The 15,524-nt window shown below is 38.7% G+C and overlaps 1 protein-coding gene across 1 annotated transcript in view; it reads right to left on the bottom strand.

Annotated features, from left to right (window-relative positions):
* LOC120501793 (fibrillin-2-like) overlaps positions 1-15,524 on the bottom strand; it is a 120,936-nt gene that overhangs the window by 60,188 nt on the left and 45,224 nt on the right. Inside the window, exons 14-19 of the mRNA XM_039708482.1 lie at positions 14,943-15,065; positions 13,802-13,924; positions 8,413-8,565; positions 7,608-7,661; positions 3,807-3,932; positions 1,260-1,385 (exon numbers count right to left, since the gene is read on the bottom strand). Of these exons, the coding sequence (XP_039564416.1) occupies positions 1,260-1,385; positions 3,807-3,932; positions 7,608-7,661; positions 8,413-8,565; positions 13,802-13,924; positions 14,943-15,065 (705 nt within the window). The remainder of the gene's footprint in view (positions 1-1,259; positions 1,386-3,806; positions 3,933-7,607; positions 7,662-8,412; positions 8,566-13,801; positions 13,925-14,942; positions 15,066-15,524) is intronic.

Raw genomic sequence — 15,524 nt, 5'->3', positions numbered from 1 at the left:
AAGGGCACACAGTTCTCTGTTTTCACAGGCAGAAATCTTGCAGTGCACAGACACTAATCACAGAGACAGAATAAATTCCTGAGCACTGTGGGCAGATGGGCACTTAGATAGAAAAGCTCTGTAAATCCATGAGGGTTGGCACAAGAAAAGCCCCACTCTGAACAAGTGGTACCAATTTGTAACATGCAGAAAGAGCAAGAACTAACTTCTCAAGGTGTCCTCTGAAACCCACATGTATTAAAATACAAAGGAATATAATTTCTTTTGCACAGAAGGGGTGAAGATGTTTTGTATAGAACATGTGGATGATGTTATACTGCCAGAATTTAAAACATTTCTACTTTTCTTTCCATGTGTTTGCTTAGCTGTATGCCAATAACTTCTACCTGATCAGTAACAGGGAGCTGAGGACAGCAATATCTTCCATCACTTCAGAAAAATCTGGATGATTACACTGGTTCACATAACAAGTATTTTGCAACAAAGAATTACAGCTTCCCCATCACTCAAAGAAATGCAAGAACATTTACTATAAAAATTTCCTAATGATTACAAATACTGATATTTACTGTAAAACTAAACAAAAAATAAAGAAGACCAGTAAAATTGTACAATTCCTAGTACTAATTAAGAGTTGGCACATAAGCAAATGCTTCCAATTTTACTTTTTTGGTACAGTTTTCCATGTGCTTTTTAAGAACTAAAATTGCTCATTAGTTTCTGCTGTATGACATTTTTGCAGCTTTAACACCTGTGTTAAACAGTAATATAAGAAAGCAATCTTGATTACAGTGAAAAAATAAAGGACAATTTTAGTATTACTAGGCAGTAATACCCAGGTCCTGGAATGCATCACAGACAACAGGATTTGATCTAGAATGAACTATCACCACAGACTGAAGAAGGGAGAAAAGAAAAGGGAGTTTCTGTGATAAAGACAGATGCATTTCCCTGAATGGCAGACGTGGTGTTCCTGCTACATGATCAAAGGCAAGCACGTATTGTAGTTTAAAAATGCTGTAGCTAAGCAAAGGAAAACATGAAAACATTATCACATAAAATTAAATTATTACTTTGAAAGAAATTCAACAGCAACTTCTAACACACTAAAAAGCATGGAAATTAAAAGAGAAATGTGGAGATTTATGCAACATCACAGCTCTCTCTTTTCCTCTGGTATCTGCCATCACTCCCGGGACCGTCTGGCTTTGATGTGACAGAAAAAACACCAGATCTGACAGGATGTGCAGGCTCCTCACCTTCACAGGTGTCTGTCTCGGAGCTGAACAGGTAACCCCTGGGGCAGGAGCAGCTGTAGCTGCCCGGGGTGTTCCGGCAGAGCCCGTTGTCACACAGCAGCCCGTTCACAGCGCACTCGTCAACGTCTGCAGCCACAGGAGACAAAAATGACAGCCCTGACTTTCACAGCTCCAATTCACTTCCAGGTTTGTACTGCAAAGATTTCTGTTCTGCCCTTAAAGTTTTTCTTTCCTTTTTCTTTTTTTTTTTTTTTTGGTTGTTGTTGTTTTTTTTTTTACTAGCAAACTCAAAAATCAGTTCACCGTTAGTAGTAAAGGAAAAATCATGTTTTCCTGCAATGACCATGGTCATTTGAGTTTTGTCAACGACCTTGACCTTGGTCAAATGATCTTTGTCATTTGTATGACTACACCACACAAATTCATGAAGGCTTATTTGCTTTGAAAATATTTTTTTAAAATTATTTATTTTATTCAAACACCAAAACAGCAGTGTGTTAATTACCGTTCTAACTGTTTTATAGGCTAAAATTGTTTTTGTTACCCATGAAGTGGATTAAAATCTATCCTGTATGGTTCATGCATGGCAGCCATCTCAAGAGTACACACACACCTCCTCTCCTGAGGAACACTGTATTTAAAAAAAACCATGATTAAGACCAGAATATCAAGCACATTGACTAGGAAAATCCCATACAGTAACATAATTCCCTGCACGCCTCTTAAACAAACTGAAAATAATTAATAATTCTAATAAAAAGTAATGTGCCTTCCTCCTTGCCCTACTATTTACTCTATGAAAGAAGAAAAAAATATCATTTAAAGCCTTTTCCTTCAATGCCCATCACATGTTAAAATAACTTATGTTTGTAGAAGAATATTGATAGGATAAATCAGGATAAACATGACATTTCATCCTGCTTCAGACTGTCTCCTCTTTACTGACTGCCTGATTTCCCAAACCTAATACTGCAACTGAAATCTTAAATCAAAGAGATTTCTAGAGATTTTAAAATTTAAAAATACAGAAGAAAAGCAAGAATGCAATATAACTACAATCTGGTGAATTTTGGTTTCCCCAACTTCTTTAGATATTCCAAGCTGTGCTTATTCCGGTAGGATTCAGAAAATGAACCCTAAATTTTCCCAGACAATAAATCCAAGATTTAAGTCTTGTAGTCATGAATTTTAAAAAAAGCTTCTCTTTACTAACCTGTCCTTAACTAACTTAATCTGTTTTCAACCAAGGAAAGGAGGACAAATTTGTAAACTGCCATTTTCAAGAGAAATGTTGAGCTTTTTGTCATGAAATCCTTTGGCCCATACTATGCAGTGTGATGAATGTATTATTTCACCAGAATCTCACAAAATAACTTCAGATTTGGACTGTAATCTGTTGGGATAAGCTCTGTAAAAACACTGAACAATGCAGCTCATGTTTTAAACCCACTCAGACCTGACAAAAATACAGTCTGCATTCTGACTGATGACCATTTTTATTTCCTGGCCTCCCATAAACTGTGTCATTAATTATAATCCTTCAACCTTTTATCTGAGTGTTCACACTTAAATTCTTTTATGGAAAAATTCTACCCAAGAATAAACACATCCTCACATTCAGTCAGCTTTATCTTTATTTAAGTAAATACATAGATTTTACTAGCATTTACCTAATCCCAAGAGTAACTGGCTGAATAAAACCCCTTCCCATAAAATCCACTTGGAGAATGAATATTACATGAAGTATTTTAAAAATAAAAACACCAATACTTTTCTGCAGCAGTGCTTTTCCTGCCAGAAGGTTATATTTAAGGCTTTAGGAAGTAACTCAATGTAAAGTTTCTTTATTCAAGCAGATTAAAAGAGACACTTTCTTTATGTTTGCTTTGCATCACCAGGAAGGAATGTTTGATATGAAAACTATACTGCAGCTCTACAGACCAGGTTTTACCCAGCAAAACTGGTGGAGTTCTGAGCACAAAGAGCAGCGACAGGTCAGTAGATCTTCAAGTGCAGAGAGCAATTAATTTATCAAAATAAATACAGAACTTAAGGACAAGACTTCGGACAATCTGATGGTTCCTGAAAGATTTCTATTACTTTTTAATTTAAACAAACTTTGCTTTTCTCCTTAAAATTACAAGGCCATAAGCGACATGATTACACAATGCACTTGTGGTGTAACACACTTTTTCTGGATTTAAGAATTTCCAAAAGAAAAAAAAAAAAAACCCACTGAATTTCATGTATGATCATGAATAACAAAATTAATTAGATGGAGAGTGAAACCTGCAGTATTACCTCCTGCTTACACACCCCAAACAGCAACAAAGTAAAATATACAGTATACAAAAATATACAGTATGCAAAATTTACAGTAAGGATAATAATTATGCAGTGATTGAGAAAAGCATCATTCCAGGTTTTTGCACTTTGATTGTAGCTTGAAGAAGCAGATGTCTTGCCACCTAAATTTTGTCAGGTCAAATGAGCACCAATGAAATGATAAATAATTAATCCACAATAACAAAAAACAAAACAACTTACCCACACAGCTGGTTCCAGCAGGATCAGGCTGGTAGCCACTGTTGCAGTTGCAGCGATAGCTGCCACGCAGGTTTTCACAAATCCCATTGGAGCAAATATCAGGATCCAAAGCACACTCATTAATATCTGCAACAACAGAAGATAACCAGGCACTGCCAGCTATGACAAACCTGCTGCTGTGAGAGGTGTGGGCAACACCTGACTCACGGGATGCTGGGGCTCTCAGTCAGAGCCAAGCACAGCACAGGTGCAGCCCAAAGGCTGAAAGAGGTGATTATTCCCCTTTATTTGACACTAGAAGGCCAAACCTGGAATACTGCGTCCAGTTTTGGGCCACTTTACATGGGCCCACCCCTCAAGCCTCCTGTGCACCTGTAGGAGCTTGTCATACTCTTGGCACTCCCTGCTAAACTCAGCCCCAGACTGCCCTAGCTCTCCCAATCCCATGCCTACACATCTGGGCAGCTTTCCTCTATTCCTCACAGCATTCCTCCCTGGCTCCACCGACACTGCACTTCCCCCTTACACTTCAGTTTGATCCTTACTCAGCCATGCTGGTCTTTCCCCTCCTTGCCTGATTTCTTACATGTGTGAACAGAGCTCTTGTGATCTCTGGAAAACATCCTCAAAGCTCTGCTCTGCTCCTCCTCCTGAGGGCAGTTTCCAGGGAATCCCACTTACTGATGCCTTAAGCAACTGGAAGTTCATGCTCATGAAATTCAGGGTGCTGTCTTCACTCTCCACCTGGCCCAAACCCCTCAACTCAGCATGAGTTCCAACAGGGCATGACTGGTGCAGTCCAGGCTGCCATCAGTCTGGACATCACTAAATAGTTCATCACTCATTAGTTCATCAGTGCTGGCAATCAGCAGGTCCAGTAATGCCTCATGCCTCTGCTCTGTTTAAATTATCACCAGGCTGCCATCAGTCTGGACATCACTAAATAGTTCATCACTCATTAGTTCATCAGTGCTGGTAATCAGCAGGCCCAGTAATGCCTCTGCTCTGTTTAAACTATCACATGGATTAAGAAATTTTCCCTTCAGAGTGCTCCAAGTCTCAGTGTGGCTAAATTCCCTCAGCAGCATCAGTGCCTGAGGTGTAAGAAGAGGCTGAAGGGACAGGATTTACTCAGCTGAAAAGAGGGAATATCAGAGGGACCTCTAACAGCACTTCCCTGATTTTAACAGACTACTACAGACAAGATGGAGCCACCTCTCTGAGGTGCACATGGCAAGAGACAACACCTGCAATTTAAATTAAACACCAGGAAAACAATTCTTCACCATGAGCGTGGCTAAGCCCTGGAGGAAGCTGCCCAAAGAGATTATGGGAACTCCATCCTTGGAGATTTTCCAAATTCCCCCAGGCAAGGCTTTGAGAAATGATTCAGCTTTGATGACACCCTTGCTCTGAGCAGAAGGTTAGGCTGGATCACCTCCAGGTATCCTTTCCAACCTAAACTGACAGGGAATTATGTGTTTGTAAGAAAAAGCCTGATGAAGAATACCTAGCCTGTGCACCCAGTGCCTCTGGTTGAGGGATCTAGGTAAGATCTAGTAATAAGAAGTTATAAATTACTAGCTAACACGTACATTTTCCTAATACATAAGTAAAGTATAGGTCAAAACTACAGCATACTCAGTCCTGTAAGAACTTGCTGGAAATTTACATTTTTTCTCAGACAGATAGAGCAGAATGATGGATGAGTTATATACCCTGAATTTACAGTCCCATATAAAATTTCTGCTGTAGTTGGAAAACTCCAAAATATTCATATGAACTGTAAGAAGAGGAACAGACTACTTTTAATACTTCTTGCCTCTGCAGAGAAGAGGGTTTTCCAATATTTTCTTTCTTCTCATATGGTAAGCCCATTACTTTAAATAGTTCCTTTCCCAAACCCTGGAAAGAAAGGGTGCTAGCTTAGCTGTGACTTCATGAAAGGCTTGTTTTATACTTGTAGGGTTCACCTTTTTGTAAAGAACATTTCCTCTTTAATCACAGTGCAGTTTAGGTACTGATTTAATACATTTAATCATATATGCATTTGGAAAAAAACACGCTACCCCTGGGTAAAACTCAATGCTATGAGACACCTGAAAAACTTCCTAAGAAAATACTACTTGGCATGCCACTTCAGATTCGTATTTTCTTTAGAGCAAAATGAATTCTGTAGCTCAGTAGACATGTCTGGATCTCAAGGAAAAGCCACACAAGGAGTGTACAAGTAGTGACAGGAGCAGAAGCATGAAAATTGGCTGCAATGTTGCTGTACAAGAGGCACAGAGAACCCTGTGTTTGCTCCAGAAACCTGAACAAAAGAGGACTTCAGCTGAGACATGAATGATCTTTGTCATGCACTTGGTAGACAGTACAGTTGTTTCAAAGTTTTAATGAGAAATTGTATTTTCCATGTGTCCAAAAGGACACATGAACCTCTCCACCAGGCTGCATGCAAATTATTATGGTAGGATGCTGCCTGTACAAAATTATTACTGAATGCTGACATTATTTCTCTGAGATTTAGAGATTCCTCAATAGACCTTCTATAATGCACTGAAAAGTGAACAGAGAATTCATAAATTCCATAGATTTCACATCACTAATTCAAGCTTACAGCATGTTAACAATGAGGAAAAAAAAATGTAGATACTTACAAATAAGATGTAAGTACTTGTTCAGATGTACTGAACAAAACCAGAATTTCTTTTACTTAAGTACTATTTTTAGAAGTTATTTAGGCTATTACTAAAGGTAATGATGGGAGTTCTTTTTCTGTTTCTGCTGCATAGAACAAGAGCTTTAATGCTGACAAGGATAATTATAAAAACACCTAGCAATAAATTTTATGTTCCTATATTCTCCCATTCCTTCTTCAACCCATTTTACTTATCTGGCAGCTGCAGCATGCTTTGCCCCTACTTCAGACCTGGCTCAGCCATTATTTTTTAAAATCCCTGTCTCTGTGGTACTAGGAAAAGGATCTGGAGCTTTACAGTTCCCAATACTAAATGCAAGTGGTCACTTTCAGGATTTTTTTTCATAAGGATATGGTTTTTTCAGTTCAGCTCCCTTCCAATTTTTAACTCTACAGAGATACAATCTGTCCATGGAAACAATCCATGAGTGAACACTGGAACACTGGATCTGGAGTGAAAAATTGTTCTATTACTATCCCAGCTGACTAAAAATCAACTGCAAAGGCAAATGACTCCTGTCAAATGGGAGAGAACTGTTTTATGCCTAATCTGAAAAAAATCTCTAATCTCAAAAAAAAAAAAAAAAGAAACCAACATAGGTTGTCAGAACTCTGCAACAGATTATTTTTTTTTCTTGAGAGGGCCAGGCAAAATCCTGAGAATTAAAATTCTAGAGAATTAATTCCAGCTTTATTTCTAGACAACATTCAAATATGGTAGTCTGGGAATTAAAATACTAAAACTAACATATTAATCTTGAAGTTAAAAACTCTAGTAGCAAAAAATATGATTTTGAGGAGTTGTTTTGGTTTTTTTTTTGAATTCTGAGTCATTGTCCTGGGGTGACATTATGATGCTGAATTGTTAACTTGTTAATTACTTGTTAAAATTTCAATGTAGCAACATTTCAATGTTAACACAAAATGGTGTTAAAGAAACAATTTTATCCATTTTTCTTGAAAGAAATTTACTTCTTGAACTCCTTGAGGAAGGGACCACTTAAATTTGTTTTCCTAAAAAAAAACACTTCAGAAATTTCCTCCCAAAATTTGCCATAAACCAGGACAATCATATACATTAAAGAAAATATGCAACATACCTCTTCCATCAACAGTAATACCTATTCCACTGCTGCACAGGCCATGGAACTCAGCTGCTCAGTTGGGGTGGAGATGTTGGGGAAAAGAAAATGTTATTTCCAGTATTTCACCTTCTTTCATTCTATACTAAACCCACATGGTTTCTTTTTTTCCATAGTAATTTTTCTAAAATGTAACTAACAAAATGCCAGTGTTCACATGAAATAACCATTATAGGTAATTTAGTTAAATCTGTAGGGTAGCACTCCTCCTGAAATTTCATACATACATACATACATACATATAAATATATATATATACACACACACATACAAAACCAAACTTAGAAGAGCAGAGTTAAAAACTCAGGTGATCTCTTTACAGTCTTGACACAACTGTCCTCTCCAGTTATTGCTTTTAGTCACACTCAGTTTCACTTTTTTTCCTAAAGTTTTCTGCTGCTTCAGAAAACAATACTAAATGGAAATTCTGTCCTAGATGCATCACCTCAGCTCTGTAGTCAAGAGATCTTAAATAAATTCTCAGGTTTACTTAAAGAATTGATTCTTATAAAATGAAATACAGATTTCTATAAATAATCCAGCTCCTTTAAGTTGGATTGACTGGACCAGGAAATTTACAGATTCACTGGAGAATTCTGCTTATTCTCTTGCAAAAATTACTGCTTATAGCAAACATTTAATTCAGGAACCCAAACTCACCCTGGTCACTTTTCTTTAGGGCATGAAATAAAAATCAGCAGCATGATTTCAACAACAGTTTTGTTTAAAGTATGTTCTTTCTTGAAGAAACACAGAACTTTACCTGAGTTTTTGGCAGGGCAGGGCTGACATGGCTCTCCAAAGCCATAGTCAGGGTTGGCACAGCAGCACTCAGACTTGGTGACAGCTCCAGGGAAGGGACGGACACACAGCCCTTTTCTGATGCCCCCATAGCATGTGCTACGCACGTGAGTATCTACAGAAAAAGAACAAGGGAGGCAGCAATTATTTCCTTAGGCTGAAAATCAAATGCATGCATACCATCCCAAAAGCTGAACTCCCTTATTTTTGGTCAACAGAAAGGTCACAGTGGCTAGCTACATCTGCCCTGCCTCAATAATCCTGATGGCACCAAGGCCAATTCTCAGCTTGGTTGCCTGCTGGGGCTTTCTCCAGAGCACTTTCAAACCACCTAAACCAGGACTTTGTGACTAAATTCAAAGGTGTTCCAAAGGTCACCCACACCCCAAAACAGCTCTTCGACTCCATCAACAAATGTCCCAGAAAGAAACAGAGAACAGCCTGGATCAGCATGTGGTGGCTGACTCTTCCCTTTGGGAAGTACCACAGACATCCCTGACTTCCAAACTGGTTCCTAAGGTAGGATAACTCACCAGCAGCCCAGGGCTGGTAATATGGGAGAATAGCAGCTCCTTCTGGAAGGAGGAGCATGGTCTCCAGCTGTATTCACAGAATCATGAACAGAAATGCAATTTTAGCAGATTGTTCAGAACAGCCTTTATGTGACATGACCACCTGAATAGGTTTATACATAAACAGGCACCAGTGCTGGTTTAGCACACCAAAGAGGCACCAACATCTAGCTGGGAACAGCAATCTAGCAAATTTTACACACAACCAGGCAGTGAAGAAAGCAGTGATACAGTCCAGACTATAAGAAACTTCAGGGGGGTTTGTAATTAAAAACATAGTCTAGAAGTTAGAGTGCCATCCTTGGGGAAACGGTGGTCTGGATAAACCACCACTTATCACACAAACAAAACACAGAACACCTGAAAGGTTCTTCAACCCCAAAAATTATGCCCAAAAAAGCAGAAAAATTATACAGGCCAAAGACAGAACTGTAAGACTCACCATGTACACACTGCTAATCTTACAACTGATTTACTCACATAAATCAATTTGACAGCCTTGACCAGTAACATGCAGGAAGAAGAAACTTCCAAGGCAAATTCTCAATACCTACCTTTACAGGAACATTACAGGAATATCCTATAATTATCCAAGAGCTATGAGAATGTCTCTGAGACTCCTTCTTATGCATTTCTTTGGGGTTTTGTTGTACTTTTCTGGTTTTAGTCTTTCTAAGCTTCAATGCTTTTTCCCATGTTTGCTTACAGGATAGTATTAGAGATCTTTGAACAAGCACGTGATTGGGCATTTCTCTAAAAATGTGTAGCTGAGAACTGCAGGATACAGATAAATAGCCTTTATTTTTGACTCCTAAAATTCTACAGACACTGTAGGAGCTGCAGAAGTACTGTTTGTTTCAGGTGTCTTTATGGGCCAGAACAGAACACAGCTTTAATTTATGCTCCTTGTCAGTCCCCCAGTAAAACCACCATGCACTGTGGCCTGGACACGAGCCTGAGTGGACTCAGAAACTGAAAGGGGTTTGAGGGAATCCAGACAGCTCCTTGCTTGAAGTATGACCCCAAAACAACAAAGGAAAGTTGCATGAGAAGTTTTACAGTGAATGTTGAATATCCAGGGCCAACCCAAATAAGAACTGGCAATTCCTTATGTGTTCTGTCGGCCCTTTGAGTGTTGTAAGCTGGCTCCTGTATAACAGTACTGCCTGCACATAAATGTTTTCTTGCTTTTGGTATCCCATGGAACAGATAGTTCTGGAGCATAGCTACATATGTCCTGGATTTTAGTTTTTTTCCTTGCCAAGAATCTAGGTGAAGCCAGTACAACTCTCTTGAACTTAGCATCAGGAAAAGATTACGATGCTTGAAAATAGTCGAGGACCTTTGCACAAGAAATGTCTGCTCATTTACTGTGCAAAATGATTAGAGGCATCACATCCTTTCCCTCCATCTCAGACAAGTCCAGTTGCCACCCTGACAAGTTCTGCCATGACAAAGGGACTTCAATCACTGCCCTGTCACAGAATGGGAGGCTGCCCCTGTGAGGGAATGGAGAAGCAAGTCAAGGGAAGGAAATGGCATCAAGGGACACTGCAGAGTGACAGGAGACTGGGAAGTGTGAAAGGAATACTCTGGAGGAAGATCTTCAAAGATGTGGATTGTGGGAAGTAGCTGAAGGAAACTACAGATGTACTGAGCAACTGCTCTGCACAAGAGAACAGGAGCTTCAGCATTCATCAGCACTTTTAAAGAAGTGACACAAAACTTGGGGACAATTGCATGCCTAGTTACAGAAAAAAGTGTGATCTACACAGTCAGTGATTCACCAAGCCTGTGAAGGATGAAGAACCAAGCTGGCTCTCCCACAGCAACTGTGTGACAGGGAGAATGTCCCCTTTGGGCTGTGCTACGAGCAAGAATGAGAAGGACAGGCACTTCCTTGTGGAAGATTCAATTGCTGCAGGCACCCTCACAAAGCTCAGGTTCTCCATTCCACAACAGTTCTGAGTCTGCACTTACTGATGAACCTGTGCTGCTCCCCATGTTTAGTTTGACTGGCCTTTGCTTACTCATTCCAGAGCTCCAAGAATTCATTTTTTGCTCTGGACCAGAGCTTAGCATTGCTGCTGCTGTACCTATGTACCTGTTTATGGGACTCTCCACTCTGTTCCAAGGCATGGCACTTCTACACTTAATTTTTTTTTAATTTGGCAGTGTAGCTCTTCAACACCTACAAAAAATTATCATCTCCACATTTATAATCCGTATCAGGTGGACCAGTGCTTGACCCACACTTGGGGAAAGTCACTGCACCCATCCAGGAGCCCAAGAAGGACAAATCAGGCTTATGACAAACACTTACCCACTTGGCTCTACAAAATTACCAGGGTAAAATAAAGCCTAATTACTGTGTCCTGGATGACCCTGGCTCTGGGCAAAGGTAATTAGAAGTGCCTCAGCAGAGAACAAACAACACTGTGTGAAGCTGGAGCCACAGCTCAGCACAAGTTCTGAGGTGATACATGCTCACGCACAGAGCCAGCTGAGGTGTCCAAGCATGGAACTGCAGCTGGAAGTACAGCCAAACCTAAAAAGCCTGCAAATATTCAAATGTTGGAAGTTTGGCTCCAAGTATTTATCTAGCTGTTCCATGACACTGTAACTGTTCCTTTTCCAAGCATTTGTTCCCCTTTGCTGTACCTTTTTCAAGCTTGTATAACATTTTGTGATTGACTCAGCCATACTTATAAATACTAAGTAAACCAGCATTTCCTTTCTATGTGTACTCCCACCAGGATCAAGGTCATTATTCAGAAGTAAAATAGAGCTCAGAGAAAGAGGGGGCAGCTGGACTGTGGGCTCTTAAGATTTTATATTCCTTGCTGGTTACCTAGCAGACTTGTGGGAATGCTCTTACAAGATTTCCAATTTAAGTTATTAATTTTCAAACAACCAGTGATCTTCTAGCAGCCAGAATGTCTGAAAAGTATTATGTAGGTCATGCAATATATGGAATAGAATAGCCAGACACAGAATTCCTGTAGTTAACACAGCATGTGGATTATATATAAACACACACACACACAATTCTGAACAGTGGCCTGGCTTGGAAAGTATATTCTCAAGTCATGTGTGAGGATATTTTGTTATGCAGTATTTGAAATTTGCTATGTTATTTTATTGCTGGAATAATTACATCATATTTTTAAATGAATTTTCCAAATAGATCATTATTCTGCTTTATTATTTTTTTTTTGTCCTAAAAAGGGAACTTCCTGTTGAACATGTAAGCATTTATGGTAAACCTTACAGCTGTGTAGCACGTAACTTCTAAATAAATGGTGTTCACAGATGGTGGCCAACCTGTCAAGCCTTTTGCTGCTAGTACTGTGGCAACATTAGGTAAGTGAAAGCACAGAAAACTGAGTAATGTATTGATTCTTTGCAGCTGTATCACTGACAGGGGTAAAGATGAGGCCAACTTGGAACACAAAAAAGGTACTGAACAGCCTGTACTCAAGTCTGGTTTTGTTGGTGTGCCACTGAGCAGCGAAATTCCAATATCTAAAACAGTACACCAGGCCCTTTCTCATTGTTTAACTTCTCACTGCTTTTCTCCAAATGTTTAATAAACCAGAAGAAAACAACTCAGCTACCACACAGGAGGGAACACAACTTGCTTTTGTTGGTTCAACCTTCAGTGCAGTTTTGCTTACTAGAACATTTAATTTACTTAAAACAACACAATTTGTGTTCCAACTGAGAGACTGAGAATGTGTTTTAGCTTTTTTTGAGCCTGTGTTTTTAAGACAGTCTCAGTTTTTATCACACATTTTTAAAGCTGAAGTGGTAACACAAGGGGCTAGCTTGTGCTGGCACTTGATAGAAACACCTGTCCTAGATCTTGTTTTGAAGAATTTTGAAATGTAGCACCATCTGAAATGTTATTTGAAATGAGCTGGTAACAGCAACCTGAGGATTTGGTATGTTTCATCCCTTTGCTGTGAGAACCCCCAAGTTCATCACCCCATTGTGATGCTGTTTTAACTTTATCTGGAAATATGCTGATAAAGCAAAGGCAGATACAACATCCATGAGTCCATCAGCAAGAAAAGTCATTAATGATTAATTACTGATTAATAAATATGATTCTTGTAGAGTCTCTGGTCACTCATGTGCCTGAGGACAGACACATGCAGGAGAAATTTCAGGGATATAGAATTGATGTTCTGAGACACACAGGGAAAATCCTGTGCATTAAATTAAGGAACTTTGCAAAGTACACACAGTATCATAACTCTCAGAAATCCTTGTCAAACACTTATTCCTCTCCTCCCTCCTGATCAGCAAACAGCAGAGTACAAGGGATTGAATACCTCTTGCCCTCCACACTTTTTAAATTCATCAGCTTGAAAATTATCCATTTTTTGGCCCAAGAGCTCCCTGAGGATATGCTAGAACTCCTAGCAGAGCTCAGTGAAGAATCTCTTAAATTCCAACCTGTACCATTTGAGAGGACAGGAGGCTGATTACATGGCAAAATAATTTTCATCAGACTAGAAAGGGTATGTCTTAAAACCTAAAGGAGATGCCAGGAAGAGTAGGTACTTTAAGCTTATTTATATATGAATAACAGGTAAACAAGAGGTACTGCCTCTCCAATTCCACACAGGAAATTAAGTTTCTTGTCTTTTAACAACAGGATTATGGGATTGCCACAAAGAAGATGTCAACACTATTCAGACGGAAATAATTTGATACATTTCATAATTAATTAACTTGTTTTTCTATGAAGAAAAAAGAGTAAATCTGGCTTACCTACACACACACGACCATCAACTCCAACAACCAAGCCAGGTGGGCAATCACACCGAAATGAGCCTTCAGTATTTATGCAATGACCATTCATGCAAATTCCTGATGTCTGGCATTCATCAATATCTAAGAGGAGGCAAGACACTTCAGCAATCAGTCTGTTTTTAAGCAAGATTACAGCTAATAGTTTCAGAACATTGTCAATTTACCTTATGATAGCAGATAACAATATCTTTGTTTTATTTCTAGTAAAAATTTAATCTTGGAATAATCAAAATTCCAGCTGCACAAACAAAAAAAAATCCCCAAAATAAGCAGAAGAACTTTAGGATTAGAGGTACTTCATATTCCACATCAAGCAAAATCAATGATAAATTTTCCCCTTAGTCCATCCCATATTTTAATTTTGCTTTAAAGTGTGGCTCAAGAGCACTAGACACAAAATATCCTTATGATCGTCAATTTTGATTTCAAAGAACTTTTAAGTGGTCATCAATTTGTAAGCACAACTACATGTTATTAAGGAAAGCACAACTAGTAGAAATGGTTCAAATTCAAATCAGAAGACTAACAATTTAAATTATTTACTAGAAGTGACTTAAACCCAAATATACCTCCATGGGCAGCAACAGGTATTTTCAATTAGTTTGCTGAAACTGAAGCTAAATCAGACTGTATGCTTAAAAATTTTAATAGAAGTTTACAGTGATTGCACTTTAAAAAGTTTATAATGCTGTGTGACCCCTAAAATGGCTCAAGTGCTATGCACTCTGAATTATCAGGATAATGATGTGGAAAATGTATGTAGCAGGATGGGGCTCATCAATGTAAAATCTTTCAAACCTCTTAAATTTACCACATTGCTGCTCACTTTACCATTTCACAAAGGGCCAGAATATTTTGATGCATTTACAATGCTCCAAGATTTTCCACAAGATAATTCATTGATCGTTGTGGCTTTCCTAACACTATTAAATACTTTTTTCAGTAAATTAAGGATCGGTTTCCAGGCAGCTAAAGAAATCTGCTTTAGTGAGCAGCAAGGTGTTATATGGCATTGAATCAATACTAGATTGCCATTCTTGCAGGGATGAAAGACAGGAAAAGCCATTTTCAATCAATATTCCCCCCAAATTTCACATACCAGTACAGTAACGTCCATCTGGAGCCAGGACAAATCCTGGTTTACAGATGCATTTGAAACTCCCATCCTCATTTATGCACATCCCATTCAAGCACATGTTTGTGGTGGCACACTCATCATGGTCTACAAAACATTGCAAAGAAAATTGCTTTTAGTTTCTCACCCTCCAGAAGACAACACAGTGAAAATAATCAGTTAGGACTGGTGTGGCGTATTTCTTAAAGATTAATTTCTGATCATAACTCTGATTAAGTATCTCAAAGAGTTTTCACTCCATAGAAAAAGCAGCAATTTTTTTTCATGTTGTGATCAGTTGCTTTGCATATTTTAGCAGGCTGTGTATGAAAGGACAGGGTGTGTCTTTCTTTCATACATGAGAGGATAAAAAGCTCCCATCGCCTGACAGAATTAAGCTTGTTGTTTATGTAGCATGAATTTTTCTTGACACCCTGCAGCCAAATTTAAAAACAGGTATTTTCTTCAGTAATGCTGATTTTTGGATCATTTGCCGTGAAGCTTTATGGAAAAGCATTAATCTTTGGACTCTTGAGGAGAGGTGCAGCTTCAAAAACAAAAATTACC

The sequence above is a fragment of the Passer montanus genome, unplaced genomic scaffold, assembly GCF_014805655.1.
Source record: "Passer montanus isolate IOZ18808 unplaced genomic scaffold, ASM1480565v1 scaffold203, whole genome shotgun sequence".
In the NCBI taxonomy this organism is placed as follows: Eukaryota; Metazoa; Chordata; class Aves; order Passeriformes; family Passeridae; genus Passer; species Passer montanus.
Note: the sequence above shows the minus strand (reverse complement) of the source record. Positions and strands in the feature narration are given on the sequence as shown.